The sequence below is a fragment of the Aulonocara stuartgranti genome, assembly GCF_965226115.1.
Source record: "Aulonocara stuartgranti genome assembly, chromosome: 7".
Lineage (NCBI taxonomy): Eukaryota > Metazoa > Chordata > Actinopteri > Cichliformes > Cichlidae > Aulonocara > Aulonocara stuartgranti.
The window spans coordinates 37,489,970-37,513,138 of record NC_138945.1 but is presented as its reverse complement, the minus strand read 5'-3'; the positions used below and the strand labels follow the sequence as shown (position 1 = coordinate 37,513,138).

The window sequence follows — 23,169 nt, the reverse complement described above, 5'->3', positions numbered from 1 at the left end:
CAGGGTGGCTGTGGCTACAATGTAGCTTGCCATCACCAGTGTGTGAATGTGTGCGTGAATGGGTGGATGACTGGATATGTAAAGCGCTTTGGGGTCCTTAGGGACTAGTAAAGCGCTATATAAATACAGGCCATTTACCATTTACATCACTGCTCTCGAGAAGATCTGCATGGAGGAATGGGCCAAAATACCAGCTACTGTGTGTGCAAACCTGGTAAAGACCTATAGTAAACGTTTGACCTCTGTTATTGCCAACAAAGGTTATGTTACAAAGTATTGAGTTGTATTTTTGTTATTGACCAAATACTTATTTTCCACCCTGATTTACGAATAAATTCTTTACAAATCCTACCATGTGGATTCATGGATTTTTTTTTTCACATTCTGTCTCTCACAGTTGAAGTGTACCTCTGGTGCAAATTACTGACCTCTGTCATCATTTTAGGTGGGGGAACTTGCACAATCGGTGGCTGACTAAATACTTTTTTGCCCCACTGTACAAAACAAACAAACAAAAAACTTTCATGTTCAAAGAGGAGCAGGAACTTATTTAATCCCACAGCCTTTCCACTATTTAGTTATCAATACACTACAGAAATCAGAAATACCTCATTACAATTACATCATAAGTTACATGTCTTATTATTATTACTATTATTATTATTATTATTATAAATGTATTTATTAATATTATATATATATAAACACACATCAGCATTGTGAAAATATTGGACAAGAACACATTATCAGAGCTCTACCTCCTCCCTGTACCCAGCAAAAAACAATCCCTTGAACCTTGACTTTGACCCTAGCTTCCTCATCTGTCACACCAGCCCTCTGCATGTTCTCCTTCACTACATCCATGAATCTTCTCTCTGGTCTTTCTCTTTTCCTCCTGCCTGGCAGCTCCATATTCAACACACACTACTTACTTATTTATCCTTACTAAACGATAAATAATGTTCAGATGGGTTTTATGGTGAGGTTTCATATCTTGTGGGACAACAATAAATTAATCAAAATCTAGTTAGCATGAACTGCACACAGGCACAGATACCTCAGAGTTAATGCTGTCTAATATATACAATATTAAATGGGGATAGTTAACTAGACCTTAACAGGCTGTAAGCATCTGTATTTTTGCTGTAAATTTAGATATTTTAACATGAAAGTCTGATGATTAAAATTAAGATTTTAACCCTCTGATGCATAGTGGTCACTGGAGTGGACAGCTACTAAAACGTACATATCTCTTTAATGCATTGGTTTCTATGGTGGAACTGCATATTAGCCTCTAGAGTGTCTAGAGTGCTCTCTGCTGCCATGCTCCATTGAGGTCAGTTCAGTGTTCAGTTAGTGCAACTGCAAGTAAATTTCCTCTGAATCAAAGATGGCAGACAAACTGTCACCCCTGCCGACCACTGCTTGCATATCCTGCTAAAAGAGCCCAGCAGGTAAAAAAAAAAAAAAGATGATATGCAGTAACATCTAGGGAAGGATATTATCTGTTTGGAATAAGAAATTGTTATGTCTAATATGTAGAAAACTACGATTAACCATGTGTCCAATGAAGTGGACATCATGCATTACCCACTATATTTTTTTAACATAAGTCATAAATTGTCTCACTGTTTTTTGGGACTGTTTTGGTTATAAGTAAGTGTATAATTGTTACATTTATAAGCTACTCAAATATTATATATATATATATATATATTTAAAATATATATTTTTGTGCAGATCAGCTGTAGTTTGAGTTACTATAATAATTATTTTATCATATTTTGTAGACTTCAAATGCAGCAAAGAATAAGGCAGCGTAAAGAATAGTCCAGGAAATTCCATCCAGCTCCAGTGATGATGATTTCATTGATGAGTGCAGTGATGATGAGTGGCTGCCAGAGCAGAACAGAGACATAGGCGCTACGGATGATGAAGACACAGACAGTCAGGATGCAGAAAGTGAGAACGGGGCAGGATGAAGAGGAAGGTCAGCGTTATCAGGGAGCTGTGGGAGATGGGTACATGGCAGATCTAATTGATAATATAACATACAACACCAACTTGTATGCTCTACAAAAAGGGAAAGAACTGTCAGTAACAGGAGAAAAGATTTAGGTTTTTTTAGGGATCAAACTGATTATGGGGTACATTCGGTATCCTAGGGCACGAATGTACTGGTCTAGTGAGGACGGTCTTCGTCTTGGAATAATTGCAAATGCCATGTCTGTAAGCAGATATGAGCGAATCCTGAGATACCTGCACTTTGTGGATAACTTGACTTACCAGCCACCAAACACAGACAGGCTCTTCAAAATAAGACCAATCATACGTGCTCTTCAGGAGACATTCAAGGCAGCAGCAGACCCTGAGGAATTTCAGTCAGTTGATGAGCAGATAATTCCTTTCAAAGGCCTACTGTCCATCAAGCAATTCATACCAAAAAAGCCCAAACCCTGGAGAGTGAAGGTATGGGTGAGAGCAGGAACCTTAGGCTTTATGACAGGCTATATGGTTCGACAGTTCTGTCATCCACATGATCTCGTCCTGTGCTGGCCAATCCCCTGAAGATGTTGCCAACAGATGGGTCAAGAAGGAAAAAAAGATGACGATGATCCAAAAGCCCTTCTCCGTGGCCCTTTTTAATCAACACATGGGTGGGGTTGATCTTGTTGACCAATGTCTGGCAATGTACCCCCACAGACGTCGAAACAAGAGGTGGTATATACCTGTGTGCCATGCTTTGCAAACTTTCGCACAGCCTAGGTGTGATGAACATAGAAGTGTTCGGAGATGCAGAGACTAAGATGTCAGTTTGTGTTTTCTTCCAGCATGCTAATAAGGGCTTGGTAATACTGTCCTGCATCGTTATAGAACTGTGTAGACTCAAAAAATTTTCTTGTTGGAGATAGTTTGCCATATTCAGGTGTAGGAGTCACAGCTAGGACTGTTGATTGGTTTTATTATTTACATCTAAACATTGGGGTTATATGAGTTGAAAGTTCCAAAAAATTGCTGAGGTGTTTTTCAAAGGATACAAGCAAACAAGGGTTTGTATATTTACAATAGAACACAAGATAATTCATTTTTATAGTAAATTCACAGCATTTCATGCTAAGTGCTGGGGCGCATGTAGTCCACTGGAGTGGACAAGTTTATAACTTTATATATTTTTGGGAAAAAAAGAGTTGAACATTTTTTTTCATGTCCTGAGAAGAATAAAAGCACTTAAAAAAAAAGCTTGACCAAGGCTTTCATAATTCATGCATCAGAGGGTTAAAATGATTCCCTGTGGAATTGAGTTGAGTTGTTTTTTTCTAAATCAGAGAGAATCATTGCTGCAGTCAGGAGTATATCAGTACAAGACAGATACTCCAGATAGCAGACACATCTAATGTGTGCTGCTTTTAACACTTACTGTATGGAGAAGTGTTGCATCTACCACAGGTGGTCATGAGCTACACTGGAATTTAATTGTGTTGAGATTTTGTAGGCCATATGTGTCCTAAATACCACAACATACTTATATTTGGCCCATATAAGGCAAACACACTCACCCCGAGTCAGATGAACCTAAGAAAACTACAAAGGGTCCAGATTTAGGCCAAACATTCAGAACCATGCAAACATCATGAGCCATATGCCATTACTTTATATTTTGCTAGGAAAATGGGAAAATAGGTACATAATTTTATTGAAACATATGCAAGCGTACATGGAAATACACTATATAAGGTAAAAAGCAAGTTTTTACAGTTCTAATGAGCTTGAAAATCAATATTTGGAACAGACCATGAGGCAGACCCAGGATACACAGCAGAGATTCTGATTCTATGCTGGGGAAAGAGTTGGATGGATGGATAGATGAATGCAAATTTTTAGTTTATCAGTCTAGTTATGTCTTTGGCTAAGAGGGAAGCTTGTCACAAAATCACAGTCTTATTTTTGCATTTTTATTTCTGCATCACACATCTACAGCAAACGTTAGAGAGGAAGAGAGGTCAGGTGAGTGATTTTCTCTTCTGATAAAGACTTTTATTCTTTGTTTTTGTCTCTTTATTGAACTCTTATTGAAATGATAGCAGACGTTAAATACTGGACTTTGTTTAAGTACAGATGTACAAATAAACAGTCGTGATGGTTCATCTGTGGCTCCCATTTGTGTGTCTGTGTGTGAGAGCAGATGGATGATTCACTGGCCCACAGAGTAAAAACAGAAACTCATTTTCTGTGTTCTCTTTGTTCAGATAACAAAAGGACTCACAGGAGTATTTCATCTTCCAAGATCATGTGACCTCCGACCTCCCCACTGTTGTTAACGCCACAGCTGACCCTTTAAACTGCAGCTCATTGAGCGCGCTCTCTTATTGTTGTCCGACCCCTTGTGGCGTTTGATGAATGTCTGAATTGTGAATGTGATCAGAACAGAGAAGAGGCATGCAAACCGTCCTGTCTGAACCTGTTGGACCTGAACACAGCGGGGTTTGGTTTATTTTAGCCGTCAAGTTTTGATTCATTGCAGATTAGCCAGATCTGCTCTGGGGGAGAAAGTCAGCACAGCATAACTCGGTTCAGGTCAAAAATAACAAGGTCAGAAAACTAAAAAAAAAAAACTTTAAATGCATTTTTGACACTTTCACTTCTCCTTTGCTAACTCAAAAAGATACAACTCTTCCCATTTCCCTTTCATGGGAGGTTTTTATTGTGAAATATAAAGGTTACTAAAGGTAACCCAACAGAGATCAATAAGTGACTGAAAAAGGCAGTGAATGGATCGTGTGTGGCAGTTGTGGCATTAAAAATAGTACCTTAGAACAGCAGAGCAGTGATTATGACATGACTCATAGTGTCTCTTCATTGTTTATTACCCAGCTTTATCAGGGATTGGTCTTTGTTTGATGGTTTAAGTAGCTGTGCCGCAACAGATCACTCAAATATTCATCTTTTGTTTTCTAACAATGCTATTGGTTCAGAGCCTGTTAGGGCACAGAATATGCCAGGTTATTTTTTTTATATGTACAACTGGCTCCTTGGTGTAAGTGCAAGCCAGATCTCTTGGATTCAACCCAGGAAGATGCAAAAATCCCTTCTTGAGAAAGAAGGGTATAAAAAAACCTGCCAAATCAGACAATCAGTTACAGTTTATGAATGAGGAAGCAGCTAAAATAGATTTATTAGTGTGAATGCTTGAAAAGCATTCACAGTATTGTCCTTCTAATCTTTATTAGTGTGAATGCTTTTTGGCATCTAACTCCATCAAAACCATTCAACTTAGAAAAACCGTTCAAACACCGTTAGATTCCTCTTCTTTTGGACATGACTGCTTCTACTTTTCTCATTTTTAACATTTATATTTTTAAAATTATTCAAGTTTTTTCAACAAATATTTCCCATGTATTTCAATGGAGAGACCCTTCAAATTCTCATTCAACTTCCTCCTCTTTAAACTGTATATACTTCCACATACATTGACATAGAGCCACCATTCAAACTTTAAAACGAAGACAAGACTTTCAACTATTCAACTTGTATTTATCTTTTCAATATCTATTATACTTTTTCTTCAGTTCCAGTTTAAGTTTCATACTTTTTTTCCACCCATTTCAGAGTTTATAATGGGTGTGTATGGGACGGAATGTTGCCGCTAGAGTGAGACAGCTCAACTGCTAGAGTGAGAGGAGGGGGGGGAATTTATCTTAAAATCTTTTTTTAAAACTGCTGCTGTGTCCGCAGCGTTTGCGCTACAGCCATCATTTTACCCTCAAAACATAGCCATCGCTGTCCTCTTTCATCCAATGTGTTTACTATTGTAATATGTGTTATGGTTCTTTCATAAATGTCACCAATGCACAGCCTCCTCCCTCCAACTCTTCCATAGACTCTAATGTTAAAATGGCTCAGAAGGTTTGTTTGAAAACCAGAAGTACAGGCTGTCTTTACACTGTCACCACGTCCATATAATAAACTCCACAGGCATGAAAACTGAGAATTTGGTAGACTGGACATTGCTGGCACTCACGGTGAAAGAATTTTGTCAATACAAGTTGTCGTTTTCTTTTGGGAACAATTTGTTTTGGGCTGACTGTTCATTTTAAGGAGCAAAAGTGAGGTGCATGTCTGTGTGCGTGTGTATGGAGCCATTGGGTGCAGTCTCTATAGCAGGGGTCACCAACCTTTTTGAAAGTGAGAGCCACTTCTTGGGTACCGATTAATGTGAAGGGCTACCAGTTTGACACACACTTCTCAAATAACAAATTTCCTCAGTTTAACTTAATTATGTGTTATCATTAATAATTAATGATATTCATCTATGTACGGACAATAATTATGTTAATTATTTTTCACCATAATTATAAAGAATGCAAGTAGGAAACAAGGTAGGAAACATAAATATCAATATGCAACGCTTTATTTCTATATATCTCTGCAAGTATTTACATTTTGAAGTGATTTTCACTTACCACTAACAAATTTTAACAAATCATGCACTGTTACATACATTATTTTTGTATGTATGTAACATACAAAAAATCAACTTTCAAATTTTACAGAACTTTTCACCAAATTGGCAGCATTTTAAAGCAAATTGTCACATGTTACACTTAACAAACACATTTGTTTTTCAATAATTAAATTCAACTTTGACATGACACTGTAATGTTGCCACTGAGAACATCTAATATGGCTTTCTTTGTCTGTTAGTGGGAAACCTGGCATTGCATGCTGTTCACCAGTGTGTTGTAATCTGGGGTATAACTTGACACTGCAACTCTGAGTGAGTCTTGCAGATGTGCATCGGAGAGGCGTGTTCTGTGTTTGTTCTTGATGAAGTTCATGTCAGAAAAGGCTGATTCACAAAGATAGGTTGAACCAAACAGGCTGGCAACCTTCATAGCTGCTGTGCACACACCACTGTACTTTTCTGTGTCAACAAGGCACCAAAAGTTTGGTGCACCCAGATAGGCTTTGAGGTGGACGTCATTTTGCAATGTTACAATTTCGATTTCCACCTGTCCAGCATCCAAGCTGAACATTGAACTTAGTTGCTCAGCAATGCATGTTGTGTCCACATTCATGAAAGGATTGGAAACAAATGAGACACATGGCTCAAGCTGATCAAGGTCACAAAACCTGTTCTCAAACTCTTGACCAAGTCGGTTTATGACTTGAGTGTACTTTTCTGCAACTTTGTCAAAAGTCTCAGATGCAGAAGCATTGTCTTTCAGCACCATCTGCACAGAGGGAAAGTGCAGCACCTTTTTTCTCTGTAAATGCACAGAGAAGATGCTCATCTGGGCTTTAAATCCATTTAAAGCACTTATCATGTCAGCAACAGTCTTACCTTTGCCTTGCAGCTCACAGTTCAAATGGTTCAGTTTCCCAGTAATGTCTGTTAAAAACGCAAGGTCAAGTGTCCACTCAGTGTCCTCCAGCAGAGATGTGTCTTCCCCTTTGGATTGCATGAACTCCTTGATTTCACCCAAAAGTGACAAAAAACGAAGCAAAATCCGTCCCCTGCTGAGCCATTGGATTTCCGTATGTAGTAGCAGGTCACCATATTCAGCTGACAGCTCCTCCAATAGCACCTTGAATGTTCTGTGCTGTTTAGCTCTGGAGCGGATGCTGTTTATGATCTTCACGACGGGAGTCATGACGTGCTCGAAGCCGATCACCTTTGCGCATAACGCCTGCTGGTGAATGATGCAGTGGTAATGCATGAAGTTTGGGAACTCTGTGTCACCTTTACAGTGAGCGATGAATCCCGTATGTCGGCCGATCATAGCAGGAGCCCCGTCGGTAGTCACTGATACCAGCTTTTCCAACGGTACCTTTTTCTTCGCGAAAAACTCCTTCACCGCGTTATAGATGTCAACTCCCTTCGTAGTTGTCTTTAGCGGCAGGAGTGTCAGAAGTTCTTCTTTTGTGGAGAAACCATCAAATACCATCCGGATAAAGACCACCAGCTGTGCTGTACTGCTGCTGTCGACGGACTCGTCACACTGGATGCTAAACCAACTGCACTTTGCCAGATCCTGATCCAACTGATCGGCCAAGTTCCCGGACATAGCCGACACTCTTCTAACAATTGTAGTTGCCCCCAGCTGGACATCAGAGAGAGTGGAGATTACATCGTTTCCATATTTCTCGTCTTTAAGCACAGTTTTTGCAATTATCATCATTGCTTCTTTGAAATACTCCCCGTCTAAAAATGCCTTCTTTTTCTAAATCATGAAATGTGTAGCTCTAAATGAGGCTTCGGTTGCTTTTTGAGAGTTTTTCACCGGTCTCGTGAAAAAAGACTGCTGTTTGCTCAAACCTGCCTTTAATTCACGGGCCTTTTCCGCTCGCAGTGTGCTGCCCTTTGGGTATTTAGCATGGTAGCTTGTGTGACACGTTCGGAAATGTCTCTCCACGTTGTGCCGCTTTGCCGTTGCCACAGTTGCCCCGCAAATGAGACACATGCATGAATCTTTCACAGTGGTAAAAAAGAACTCTTCCTCCCATTCACTGTGAAAATTATATGTTTTCTTCCTTTTTTCCGCCATGTTTTCCTCATCTCCTCACCTTTGCCTTTGCTGGTCTTCACGGCAACTGTTTCCGTGGAGACCAGCTAGCACTAAATATTAGATCATGATCTAATATTTAATAATAAACTTTTTTTTAATATATTATCTCTAACAAATTAACACCAATGCAATTGTGATTAAAAAAAAAATAGCAAGAAAAAATAAAAATAGATGCAGCTTACTGGTAAGTTGTTATGGTGAGCTATTTTTAGAACAGGCCCGCGGGCGACTCATGTGGTCCTTGCGGGCGACCTGGTGCCCGCGGGCACCGTGTTGGTGACCCCTGCTCTATAGCAACCAGGCTGACACCTGCCTGCCTAACGAGCTCTCTCTCACTCTGCCAAGATTCATCTTAAACACTTCTCTTTCAACTGCTGCTGTGTCCACAGTGTTACAGCCATCATTTTACCCTCAAAATGTCGCCATTATTGTTCTCTTTCCAACACTGTGTCTTTCAAAGCTCAGAGATGTAAACTTTTTAAATTGTGTTGATCCAAGTGGAGGGATCACATTTTAGTCATTCAGTGATTCAAAGAATATGAACTTTTAATATTCATTCAGATGTTTTCTGACTCTAAATTTTCTTTTACCTTTAAAACATTTTCAGCTATTTTCCAACTTCTTCTTCTGTGTAAACGTCAGCTTTTAGCACTTCAGCATTTGTGTTTTCAGGTGCAAATTTCTGTATTTTTCATCTCATTCAACATTTTTAACTTAGAATTCAGCAATTAATTCATTTCAGTGCATACATTCAGATTCAAGCATTCACACTGCAGTTTCTTCAGAAAATGCACATTCTAGTTTTTTTTAGAGCTACAAATTCCAGAGTTCCATTTAATTCATCACATGAAGGTGGTCATAAAGGCAGCTCTTTGAAATGAGCATCTCTGAAAGGATCATAGACTGGTTTTATATATGGATGTGGATCAACCAGTGGCCTTTTTTTTTTTTTTTTTTTTTTTTTTTTATTAGCCGCTGCCTTGTATGGTTTCTGGAGCCCAAAGTAACCATATTTGGATAAGAGGGTGGTGTGCTAAGTTGGATGCTGTATGACAAAATAAGCCTTATTATATGTCCGATAATTCCATTAAAAATGGCCCAAAAACCAAGACTAGGAATTTCGGTGATTTTAATTAGAGGAGGTGAGGCCTACAGCTCTCTGTGCCTCTACTCCTGTTAATCAAATCAACCCCCAAATTCTAAGCCTTTACAAAATCTAAGTAAGTGACCGATTATTTAGAAAATTCCCCTGAAAATTTTCTCTAAAGCAGGAAACTAATCATAGAGACCAACTTATTTTTCATAGCAGGTTTTAATCCTTTTTATTTCTAATGTAGAGTTGAACACTTTAGCATTGGAGTCTGTGAAGGCTGCCTCACTTTTTGAGCCAGCCTCAAGTGGCCATTAGAAGAACTGCAGTTCCGTATTGGCTTCCTTGTTCAGCTGCAGATGGATGAAACAAAAATTTTGTTTAACTTTAATTTTCTGTCTATGTTTTTCCTCAGGGAGCTTGATCCGGGATACATCGAAGAGTTTATGCCTTCAACGGTTTCTCTTTCTGCTCTTCCTGCTCCTCCTCCTCCTTCTTCCTTTCCATCGCCGCCACCACCACAAGAACAACAGGAACAAAAGACGCACCGGTCATTACATCACAGCCCACCATGTTCGGCAGTCCAACTACGCATCAGAAACCGGTAGGAGGTGGCTGAAAGCCTGTATCACCTTCCAATCAGTTGTGTCCTCAAATGGCAGTTATCCAATCATTTCTTGCCACCTGTCTGTCTTTGGAGTTCTCCACATGCGGCTGTAGTATACAAGGGTTTTAGATCGTGGTTTCTTTTTTCTGCCTTTCTAGGCAAGAAATATAACCATGGAGAAGAGTTTGTGTTCATGTGGTTATGATATAATTGGCTAAAATTAGCGTGCCATCGATTACATTTTAGGATTTTTTGCTCAAGCTCTTAGGATCAGGAGCTGTTTGAGAGACAAAAAAGGTACTTTAACACAAGCTCTCACTTTTTAAAATCAGTTGCATTAAAATTACTAAGAAACTTAATTTATAAGATATATTTAAAGGTACTTTTTGTAATTACCTACTGCAGGAAAAGATCAAATTTTCACCACTAGGGGCAACGTTTTACCACTGGGTGTGTTGTGTTGCCTTAGATATGTGCTGGTGTTTGTTTGTCATTAGGGGTCCAAATCCAGAGGCTGCATCCTCCTGAGGACCCAGCCTTCGTGGTCTACGTGGGCCAGGTCCTCCGAAGGCCGGGTAGGCCAGAAGTGAGGGGCTGTGAACCTGGACGGTCTAACTTTCAGTTTTGCGTCACCAGCTGTCTCGGTGGAGTTTAATAAACTAGGCCGCCTGCTCCTTGCTATCGAAAATATAACAGGACACTGGAGTAAATTCTCGATCATCTAACGCTTCTGTTTAATCGATTTTTCAGTTGACGTTTATTCAGCTGTAATCTCAGCCAAATCGATTTACTCATGAACAAATAAAACACTAAAAAACAAAAAAACAATCCATTTTTATTTTATCTAAGTAACTTATATACCATGTTTAACCATGTTTAAAAGACTGCGGGGCGTTTGAAAACACTGTGCTGGGAGTTCGCTGTTTTTGCTTCGGCTAGCTATTGAGCTGGTGGGTAACAGACCCAGAAAGAGTAATAAGAGTAATATTAAACCTAAGTAGCTGCCGCCATTGTTGGAAACTAGAACTGGCTGGGCCGTGCTATGAACTTTGGGATATAGTGGGCCATGAAGGATACACCCGACCCATCCTTCGAATCTGGGGAAAAGGAGGATGCATTTGTCGGAGTCTACGAATTTGGACAGCCTTCATCGCGCTGCTGTGATGTAATTGGTCTATAAATCCGGCCTCAGGAGGATGCAGCCTATGAATTTGGACACCTCCATTGTAAGCAAGAATGTTTTCTTTTGCCTGGTTAAATAAAGGTTAACTTGACTCAGTGCTGCATCTTGTGGCAGAAATTGGTACTATATTGTAGTACAGTCTGGACGAAGTTTAACTTCTGTTGATATCTCTTCAACATAATACAAGGACATGTTAGAGCTGATGGCTTTGGTTAACTTTGGAAACTATTTTTAAATGCAGAAATTTAGAATAAGAAGCTTTTTAATGTCAGTATGTAAATGACATCATACACATTTAAACAAAGAGGGCCATAAAAAGAGAGGATGACAGTGTGCATGTAATTATGGTTACAGCCATTGTGTTGCTCACTGGGATTTCCTGCCAACTATTCATTAACAATTCCTTCCAGAGTCAATAATTCTCCCTTTATTTTCCTAAATGTCAGTTGGGTTTATGCCATGCAGGTTAAAACAGGAAGTGATGTTGGCGGTCAGCTGAGGATGTCTTCGGCACCGGTGTTAGGATGTCCTGCATGTGTTTCCTTTGGGTGTGATATTTATTGCGATGTCCTGTTGTGTGTTTGTGACCTTAAAAATCAAGCTCAGCTCAACAGGAAATAAAACTGTGTTGTTATGGTAACCACCAACCAGTGACTTCATCAGCAGCATCATCTTTATAGCTTCCTGTAATTTGCGTAAACTCTGTGATGTCATCAGCTTTGACCGTTTTTTGTTTTTTTCCCCCAAAATTCAGACAGTGTTGAAGAGCTCATTTACAATAAACACTTGAAACGATGTTCCTGATTCTTACAGGATTTTAATTTCTTTGGAACTTGAATTCAATCTGCAGGAACAACTTCTAAGATAAGCTGAACTTAATATCATCCATCTATTTACTTCCGCGTATCCAATTCAGGATTGCGTGAAGCCTATCCCAGCTGTTATAGAGTAAAAGTCGGGGTAGACATTGGGCAGGATGCCAGTCTGTCACAGGGATAGCACACACAGATATTCCAATATTCACACCTATATGGGCAATTTAGATTCCCTAACTACATGTGTTTGGACTGTTGGAGGAAGCGGAGTACCAGGAAAGAACACAAACACAGAGAGAACATGCAGAAAGTCCTGGTCTGAGTGTTGGATTTGAACCCATGACCATCTTGCTGTGAAGCAACAGTGCTAACCTCCTGCCCATTTATATATCACTTATGAATCAAATAATAATCGTTTGGTTTATTTCTATATGATAAAAAAATAATTGGGGATTGATTTCACAATCCGATACAAAAATAGATTTATCTCTTAAATTTTTCATTTGCAGACCTCAAGGACCTTTGACGCTGAAACTGCCTCATTGTTTTAGTGTTATTTAGCTCTGCAGTCAAAGGTGTTTAGTTTAGTCTGAGGTAAACTAAAGAAATGATGAATTATCTGCGGTGTGGACATCCATCAGTCTCTCGCGACAAAGTCTATAAATGCTAACACCACTGCACCAGGGGTTCATCCTAATACAGAGCTCAGCTCATGTTCTGGAAGGGTTTGTGTGTCTGTAATTAACGTCACAGACTCAAGGGGGTGCTAGTGTGACTAAGCACAAGCCTGCGCACCAAACTGCTTTTCCCTCTCTCTCTCTTTTTGCCTTGCAACGTGTGAAACTCATAACTTCACGACATATCCAAGACTTTCATTGGGAAAGGGTGGCTGGGGCTCCACAGCGAACTTCCTGCACATGCTTTTGAGCATGGTGCCTGCAACAACACGGTCATTAAAATGTACTCCAGCAGTAGTCTCAAGGAGCCAAATAAACAAGCAGAGTGACTCCATTCTTCCACAATTCCCTGGGCCCTGGGTGGTTATCAGATGCCACTGAGTGGTGCTCGTGTCTTATTGGTCATCCAGAAACAGGAAGTGGGCCATCAGAGTCCCATGAGGCTGGGTGTTAATCTGGAGAGGACAGACAGAATGATTTATAAACACACAGGCTCTTCTATGCCTTCTTCATCCCTTTTTCCCTCATCTCTCCTACAATCTTTCCCTTTCTCTTCACTCCTTTTTCCTCCTCAGAATGTTTCTTTAGTTGAATCACCACATTTTTCTGAAGCAACATCATCACATAGTTACTCACATACACTACTCTAACACAAACAACTCCCTCTCAGGCACAGCTCAAACACAAACCGAGCAGGCCAGTCAGTGCATGCGTTCACCTCGATCAATCGATTTGAGGATTAATCATACCTCCTAATCTCCATTTGGCTTCACTCTGGTTTACTTTACTTAGGTTAACTGCTGGGGATTACAATAAGGCATTATAAGGAAGAGACACAGCACTCAAAGCATCCTGAATAGAAATCTTTGGTTGGTCTACCATGATGTCATGCAGTCTTATTCTGAAGCCTCGTGATGAGTGTTTATGACGATTGGATGAACCAGGGGGCGATCTGACTGTGTAGTCTATCTTCCTTTCGATAAGCTCGATAAGCTAAAATTTACAAAATGGACTTCACATCTGACACAAAGATAGCGACTAAGCTCATTAATTCATCAGAGAAGTGTTTACTGAGGTCCCATAGAAGGTTTAAATGTGGGCTTCAGTCTTCAGGCCTGAGAACTACACCTGTCTTTGACTCTGTCTATTGCTGTGGTTGAATAAAAAAAATAAAAGCAAACCCTCATAACTCGTTTTCCTCATCACTTTACCTTAGCTTCAATGGAAAGCACCAAGGGAGTAAAGAAAAGGTGTGAAGAAGGTATAAGGCATCTTTGGGATACAGCAGACTTGTGTAAATAGCATCCACCATCACATTATTAACCTGTGAGGACTTTATTGGTGATGACCCGTATCCTCTCTAACCCTGTTTTTGCCTTTCTCTGAAATATAGGATTAGGACTGGTATCATCACTGATTGATAATGACTTACACCTCAAGGGGTTAAACTGAAAATGCAACTTAAGCAAACTGAACTTTTTTTAAACCTAGGGCAGATTTTCCTTATCCATAACTTGAACTGGCATGGCGTTAATTCAGAGGCATCAAACCAATCTCTGAGTAGGTTTCAGGTGTTCTAATAGGCTCAAACGCACCTCAGCTGAGTGGAAACCCGTATTATTGTTTTTCTTGCATAGTGTGTTCAGTTATACAGTTTAAACAGACACTGGAATAGTTTTTAGGGGTCTAATAGTCTATAGGGACATACCCAAAACAATGGAAGGAGCTCCAGTGGTCCCTGAGTGAGCACATTAACTGGTGAGATATTGTGTACTGCTATTCTTACTCTGTGGTTTGCAGTATTTTGATTAAATAACAGTGATTAAATTGTTGATTTTAAAGATGAATAAAGAAGATATATATTTAACACACACATATGTTTAAGGTGTGTGTGTGTGTGTGTCACAACTGTGTTTTGACACAAACACACTAGTAACACAAACCAAGGGAGACAGATAATTATGGGCTGGAACAGTTTCCCACGACAACAGAAAAGCACAAGAGAAAATTAAACATTTATTTGTTCTACACCAAACAGATGCTTTTCTAGTAGTTTTAAGTGAACAGATCTAATATATACTGCAAACTGATTGAACTTTTCAGTCTTTTATAAGACTGGACTTTTAAAAATGTACCTGCCTGTAGTCTATCCTTCAAGCTATGGTTGGCGAACATATTAGTATTTACTTAATCACATAGTATTATAATTATTTCAGAGTGGGGAATGGGGGGATGGTACCAACTAACAGTTTTCCCTTCATTTCTATATTTGAGCTAAGCTAAACTTAGCTAAGTAAATAAATTGTGGAATCAGAGCACTTGCTAAATTATCTGTTTCATTTTTCCTTCCTCAAACACACAGTTTAGTTATAAACGGTCTTATAACCACGGCTTCTTTTTAACCATCACTGTGATAGGGAAGTGGACAAAAGATAAAAAAGCTCAGAGGAAGACTAGGTAAAGAAGTGCAGTAAATGGCCTCTGGGATGGATTAAATCCGGGCCTCTGCTTTAGCTTAATGACATATAGATTGCCTAAACCAGTGTTACTATGGCCTCTTGAATATGCTACATTTGAGTCTTTGGGCCCATAACCTTAGAATTAGCTTGCACATCCCGTTAGCTTGGATCCTCACAGTTTTAAATTGGTTTATTTGTCATAGTAGCTTAGATTTAGCTTCTTTCTTTTTTTCTTTTTAATTACCGTATGGTTAGCTTTTAGGTCTTATTAAAGTTAGCTTAGCTTATCTTAATAGCTTAGAATTAGCTTCTTGGTTCCATTTGGTTAAAATTATAGAGTGCTTGTTAGATAAAAGTTGACATCTTTTTTTTATTAGATTTTTCTCTAAATCTTAAAGTTGCTTTTATATAAGTTAGCTTGATTCAGTTTTTATTTTTATTTAGCTTATATTTTAAACCGTTAGTTTAGCACCTAGATCCTGATGCACACAAGACATTTATATTTAGGTACGCAGCCCCCACAGGTTCTAGTGAGGCAATAGCCATGTAGTGTGTGGTACAGTCAGTTTTGCTATCTTGATAAAACTATATGCTGTATTACTGATCCAAACTATATTTAAAATACAATTTTAAATATGATTTCAAGCTCATGTCCGCTTTATATTCTATCTTTGTATGAATAACTACTCGTGAGGAGCTGAATTCCACTACTTTCTGATTGACTGACTTTTTTATACGTATGGAATGGCTTATTACTGAACATATGAATCTGAAGCACTGGTGAAATATACAGATATCACTGAAGATTTCCATAATACAAGTAGCTTCTCTCATGCACACAGCTCTGCAGCATTAGGACAGAAAGGTGAGTTAATTTTTCTAGAACAGAGCTGCAGGTCAGACCATCCTCGGCACCTGATTCAGACAAAGAGAGAGGATTTCCTCGCCGCCTCATCGTCCCTTTCTCTCTGTGATCTCAGATACATTTAATGCCATTCCGATGACACATGACTCCCAGGAAACCCAGCTGTAGGCATCTGCTACTGAAGTGGGAGGAGCTACACTTTCACCTTTTGGTTAAACCTGCAGCAGCTTATACTCATCTTTTAGATATGAAAGCTAAATCAACAATATACAGAATGACATCAGGGATCCGAAACAAACACGTATTTGCAATAGTGCAGGGAAGGTCACCTTCCTAGGTCATCAATAATCCGTCAAATGTCTATAAAGAAGTCTCACTGGTCTTAAAAGAAATTACTGCTACAACTACTGTTAACACTTGTTATTTAGCATTTAAATCCCAAGGATAAAACAAAATGCCAGGTTTTTGTACGGTAATTATATTATCCTTGAAATATTATCCTCCTGAGAAAATTAACAAACTCAGCATAATTCCCCAGAAGGGAGACAGAAACAGGCAACCTCCATTTTTATCCTCGTGAAGTAACTCACCAAGCTCCATCACCATCAGGAGCAAAGAGTTAGTGGATGTGACAGTGTAACAATGCAAGAAATGCATAAATATAGCATTACAAAAACAAATATGTGCATTTTCTTTTACTGCAGTAACATTATGAATATTTCATTCCTTTTAAGAGATTATGACTGGACCGGAAACGCCAACATATGTCTGCGTACGTCAGAGTTATTACTGTTTTACCTCACCCAGTTTGGATTGGTGAAGTATTTGTTAATGTTTCAGCTTGCAAGGCTGAAACATTAACAAACCTGTTGTGTGATAACATGCTTAACGGGGGAAAAAAAAGTCTTTTATGTTTTTAACTTTCCCTAACCTCCGATTGGTGATCCTTAACCTTTTTCAGTACGTCACCAGTCCTTCTGAAAGTGGTCCCCCGAGCAGTCAACAATAATCGGTTTATTGTTCACATTAGGACCACATGCAGCATCATGAGACATCTTTCTCCCTGCGGCTTCAAAATCCGTTTCTCAGCAATTGACTGTTTTCAATAATTCTCTCTTTTTCTGTTTATGTCTCCTCGCCTTTCTTTATCCTCTTCCTCACTGTTCTGCTCCTCTTCCCTTCCTCTCTCACCTTTGGACTTGTTATTGTTTATTTCTCAGTCCCAGACTTGCTCCTAATTTTATTATCCTTTATTTCCTGCCTTTGACTCTGCCAAAACTCCCTACTTATCTGGCTCACTAGCCCTCTTTCTCCTATCAGTTCGTTTTCATACCTACTGCCTCCACCCTGATGGTCTAACCAAACTTTATCTCTCTCCATCCTCCCTCCCATTTTGCTACTCGTTCCATCTCCCTCCCTTCTCTCTCTTTCTCTGTCTCTGTCTCTTCTCAGATTCTCAGTGTCTCTCTATTCACACCACATCAACAGCTACTGTCCAGACCGAGCTTTGCCAGGGATGTTTATTTCATGCTTTTATCATACGGCAGCCTAATGACGCATAATTGCTTCATTTGCTTAACGAGCTGGGAGCCGGGGGCCGACACAGCCGGACTCGACCTGATCTGCCATCATCAAACTGAAAGTTGAGCGAAGAGGCAGATCTGAGAGTGGGACAGACAGGCAATAGAGACAGTAGACGCAAGACTTTTTGCAGGAGTTTAGATGGAAAACAGGAGCAAAAAAACCCTCCAAAACAGAGCCGTTGGATAGATTTATGTTGCAGCTTTTTTAAACACACAGATTACACTGAAAAAATTTATTTTTGTTAGTTATGAATAGAAGCAAGGTAGAATGGAGGTAAAAGGTGGAAAAAGCTAAAAAGTACTTTAGAAGTTAAAGAAAAGTATGTCAGGAGAGGACAACCAATAGTTGGAGTAATGAATTAAAGTTCAGTAAAGTAGATTTTAGTTGAGAGTAGATTTCTGTACGGAATATGGCATTTTGCCAGTCTTGCAAAGCATGTAGTTGAAGTTGAGTGGAGTTCAGTAGAAATTGGTTTTTAGAAAGACGTTTTTTAGAAGGGAACACATCAAAGAGTTCCAAGGAGCAAAGGATAAACTGTCTGGAAATGGATCTTCTCGGGACTTTCTAAAAGAAAAAGAAGAACCTCGGGAAGTTTTAAGGAGAAAGCAATAGAGAAGAAACTAGAATAACCTGGACTGTAAGTCGAAGCCATGGAGCTGCTGGAGGCATTCTATCGAAGGAAGCTCAGGAAGAAGCAGAAGAAAACGGAGCTGGGCCGGTCAGACGGGGCCCTGTGTCGGTCACCGTCGGAGGCCAGCGTCAACAGCCTGGCGACCGGCCTCATCTCCAAAGTCCTCAGATTCACCTCCAGGTAAAACAGGGACATGAGTAATTTATGTCCTCAAAGATGAAAGACGGGTTAATGAAAACAGGCCAGAATTTGGTTTGTTTGAGGTTAGGAATGGTTGCGGTTTGCTAAAAGACTTGTGTTAAAAGTTTGTATAGTTTAAACAAAATTCAAGCTTTGCACGTACACAGTACTTGCAAACCACAATCAATAGTCAAAGAGGATGAATGGATATTTTTAAAGATTGTTTTCTGGAATTTTTTGGCTTTATTGGATTGCGTGGCAGTGAAAACAGACAGGAAACTGAGGAGAAAGAACAGGAAGTGCATCTGAGAGATTGTGATAAACTTAGGTTCATATTGCTGTGCTGCTTATTCAAAAATATTGAAGTTGACAACTGTAAAATAAAACCTTAACTAATATTAGAACATCTTAATCCATCTATAAAAATTCTTAAAAACGCAGTGACTTAGAAGACAAGAGAAAAGTCATTAATCTAACTTGTGTTAAGTTGCAGGAAGCCTGAATTGTTAATTGCTGATAAATCTAAGAAAACTGTAGCCACCTTTAGCCACAGCCCAGAGAATCTCAGAAATCAAACAAACAATCAGGGCTACGCATCGATAATTTGGATAAAGGTTGCAGCCAGATTTTCAAATTTTAGACCCTCTGTCGAAATGTTTATGACTTGCAGTAACATTGACGACCTCACCAGTGACCTTTTTAGGGTCTCAGAATCTTCCTTTTAGAGATTTTCCATCTGAATTCCTGCATACAGAAATTGTTGGTGGAACCCACCCTAAAAAGAAAACCTTCCTGTTCAGTAACATAGTAATGGAGTTATTTTATCTGGTCTCTTATTGGAGTTTAATTTAATTAATGATGGTCATCATTTCTGGTTAAAAATGGTCACAAATATGAGGAAAATAGGTAACTGTATCAATGCTTTTATTTTGTGGAGCATTCATGCTTAGTGTCACAGTCACATCCCAAAGGAAGCCCCCACCAACAAGTCAAATCTATCAAGACCAACTAAAATGAGAACCATAAGTCAAAACCAGCAGGACCTTCTCTAAGCTACGACTAAACTAGAACGTCTTTCCTGAGGTTTTAAACCTAATATTGTGATTTGTTAAATAATGTTTGGTGTGTGAGCTTTGAATCTTCCAATTAACTGCAACTGACTTTGTAAATTGTATGGGACAAGGATGATACCGTCTTACTGTGAACACAGGGCCAAAATGAAGATAAAAATACACTTTGTTATACTTTAGAATCAGAGTGAACAGTAGTCAAAGGAGCTTGCAAAGAAAAGCGTCTGGACTTCTTTAAGTTACTTGAAGACGTTTCACCTCTCATCCGAGAAGCTTCTTCAGTTCTAAGGTCAAATGGTGGGGGGGATACTCCCACTAGGTTTATATCTGGGACTCCCCACCATTTGACCTTAGAACTGAAGAAGCTTCTCGGATGAGAGGTGAAACGTCTTCAAGCAACTTAAAGAAGTCCAGACGCTTTTCTTTGCAAGCTCCTTTGACTACGATGACCTGGATGACTGAGAACCTTCACAGAAAGAGTAAACAGTACATTCTCTACAGAGCTAATAGAAAGGGTGTAAATGTGTATATGTACATCGGTGATGATAAAGTGTTGAGGTATTCCAGTCATGTCCTGTCATTATCCAGGTTCCTGTGGTTCAGAGACATACAGGCTTTCATGTCTCTGTCTCCTACTTAGTCAGATAAAATCATTTCCTGTTTATCTGTGAGCATAAATACAGAGCAGGAGGATATGTCAAATATGAGTATCGGTGGAAATTATTTTAACGTCAGTATCCCTGTAATCATAACTCGTCTGCCAACACGTTCAGAGTATGATGATGGTGATGTGATAACGTTTAGCCCTGCAAACAAAAATATGATAATTATCCCTGAAACAATATCTGTGTTTTTTCTAACCAGCTTCAATATTTACCCCGATTTAGTGTGTTTGCATGTGAGATTCAAAAATAAGTTGTGGGAAATCACGACAGTAAAGACACCGGTTTATAATTTTTACATTCTGGCTTGTGATGGAGTCCATTATAGCATTTTTCAACCTTAACTACTTTATATGCTACTGAGGAGCTAAACTTTTATTTTGACTCTGTGGCTGTTTTAACTGATCTCATTTCAAACTTAACTATTAATATTGTAAGCTCCAGGTAACAGGTATGCAAAGCTTTAAAATAAATGTAGATGCAGAAAAGATTACTTTGCTAACGAAATCTACTAAAATGAAAGATTGTGCCATCATGAAACATCCACATAACTTTAGTTTTCACTTGTTCTTAATTCAGTTTGACTCTGTCTAACATAAAACAAGTCATCATAGGTACTGCCACTGATCTGAGCCCAGAGCGTTAACCTCTAAACAACCACCCAAGGTATTGTTAAGCTTGCATTTAGCCACATGTTAGAAAGGTGCTGCCTGTCAAATAAAGTCCTGTGTTATTTGATCTAACAGTTCTTCCAAGATTTTCCTTTCGGTTTGAAATATACTTAAAATATCATAGGAGGACAGAAATTATCCCAAACTTAATCCTAAAAAGGAATGCTAAATTGAATATCTTATCTAGAAGTTATAACAATGTGACTACACATATTAGAGAGCTAGTCACCTACTGGATTGTTAAACATTAAAACACTGTAATGAATGACCACTTGGAAGCTGTGTCTTAAAGCATTTCATTGTGATTATTACTTTTTATGTGTATTATTAAATTTCCTGGTGTTGTCGTCCATTCATTGAAACACTTCAGTAACTTTTTTCCTTCCTTGGAAATGGAAGAAAGAGGCAGAGATAGGCAGAAGGTGAGTCAGATCTCAGTGGAATGAGGCCGTGCAGCTGTGTGCGCATGTGGGAGGACGCAGTGGGATAATATTTAATGCTGAATTGATCGGGGGGGTTCCATCTCTGATAATAATTAATGATGGTCATCATTTCTGGTTAAAAAACAGCTAACAGATCATCTGCAGAGGAATGGTTTATTTGAAGAGTTTCAGTCAGGTTTCAGAGCTCAGCACAGCACAGAAACAGCTTTAGTGAAGGTTACAAATGATCTTCTTATGGCCTCTGACAGTGGACTCATCTCTGTGCTTGTCCTGCTAGACCTCAGTGCAGCGTTCGATACTGTTGATCATAATATCCTATTAGAGCGATTAGAACATGCTGTAGGTATTACAAGTACTGCGCTGCAGTGGTTTGTATCATATCTATCTAATAGACTCCAATTCGTGCATGTAAATGGAGAGTCCTCTTCACACACTGAGGTTAATTATGGAGTTCCACAGGGTTCAGTGCTAGGACCAATTCTGTTTACATTATACATGCTTCCCTTAGGCAGCATCACTAGAAGACTTTTGTTGTGATTTGGCGCTATATAAATAAAATTGAATTGAATTGAATTGAATTGAATCTCTTTTCAGGGGTTGAATCCCTGCAGTGATTTGAAGCATCTAATGGCTCTATGAATGAAGATATGTGCAGAGTGAAAGGGGACAGATATGGTTAAATTATAAACTGGGAATGTGGTTTAATGTTGTATGTGGTGCAGCTTTTTGTAAAAATCCTCACTACTACCTAATACACAGCATGTATATGAGAATTACATAAGAACTGTCACTGTGCTACATTAAAATTAAAGTTTTAGAAAAAAAAATTGCAGTTAGTGTGAGTACACCAACATCTGTTTAGCTCAAAGTACAGATGAATTTGTCAACTTTGTCTGAGGTCAGCCTAACAGTGTCGCATGAAGTGAAACCGCTACAGAAGAACCAAAATTCAGATTCACTCAACAGAACCAAGAAATGTTTAACAGGCCCCCCAAGCAACAAAAAAAAAAGAAAAAGAAATATTCTGGTTTTATCCATCAGTTTATCCATAGCTGATTCAACTTTCTCAGAGAAAATTGGGCAAAAAATGTGCTGTTTTGGATCATTGTTAACCTTCCAGTGATTCATGATCCTCAAGAATCCAGAAACCAACTGAACTGCTGAAATATTTAGTTGATTGGTTAAATATGATGCCACAAATCAAATTATGATATCATATAAACAAGAGCCCCGAGGGAGTTGCCTGTTTTGCCTATCTGTCATGACTTTTTGGAAGAATTTCTCAATCATATGATGTTTTTTTTTTTCTTTTTTTGAAAAAGAACATTTAATCCTCCATACAGCAAGACGATTGTTGTGCAAGAACGTATGAAAAGAAAGCTTTTTGTTCTGTCCATTTTGCAGATGCTTGAAAAACGTGTGTAACACATGTGTAACAAGCAGCTGAGCAGCTGATTCATTGTTTGATTAGAGTGAAATGTAATGTGATTCCTGTATTGTGTTGCTTTTAAATGCATTACCCACAGGGAGGTTGGGCTCAGGTTATGGTTGGTTAAGATTGGTCTGAGTTAGATTTAGATTAGGGTTGGGCTGGATTTTGATAATGGTGTCTTACCTGAATTCGTACATTAGGCTTGGATTGGACTGGAGTTTGGTTAAGATTTG

The 23,169-nt window shown here is 39.0% G+C and overlaps 1 protein-coding gene across 5 annotated transcripts in view; it reads left to right on the top strand.

The window, feature by feature from the left end:
- The window catches only part of shroom3 (shroom family member 3), a 78,167-nt gene that overhangs the window by 25,119 nt on the left and 29,879 nt on the right, over window positions 1-23,169 (top strand). For 4 of the 5 annotated variants that reach the window (XM_082541630.1, XM_082541634.1, XM_082541631.1 and 1 more), the window contains one exon: window positions 10,073-10,261. In XM_082541630.1, the coding sequence (XP_082397756.1) occupies window positions 10,073-10,261 (189 nt within the window). Of the gene's footprint in view, window positions 1-10,072; window positions 10,262-17,683; window positions 18,659-23,169 lie in introns of those variants that run through there. The other variant, XM_082541633.1, reaches the window with a different exon arrangement.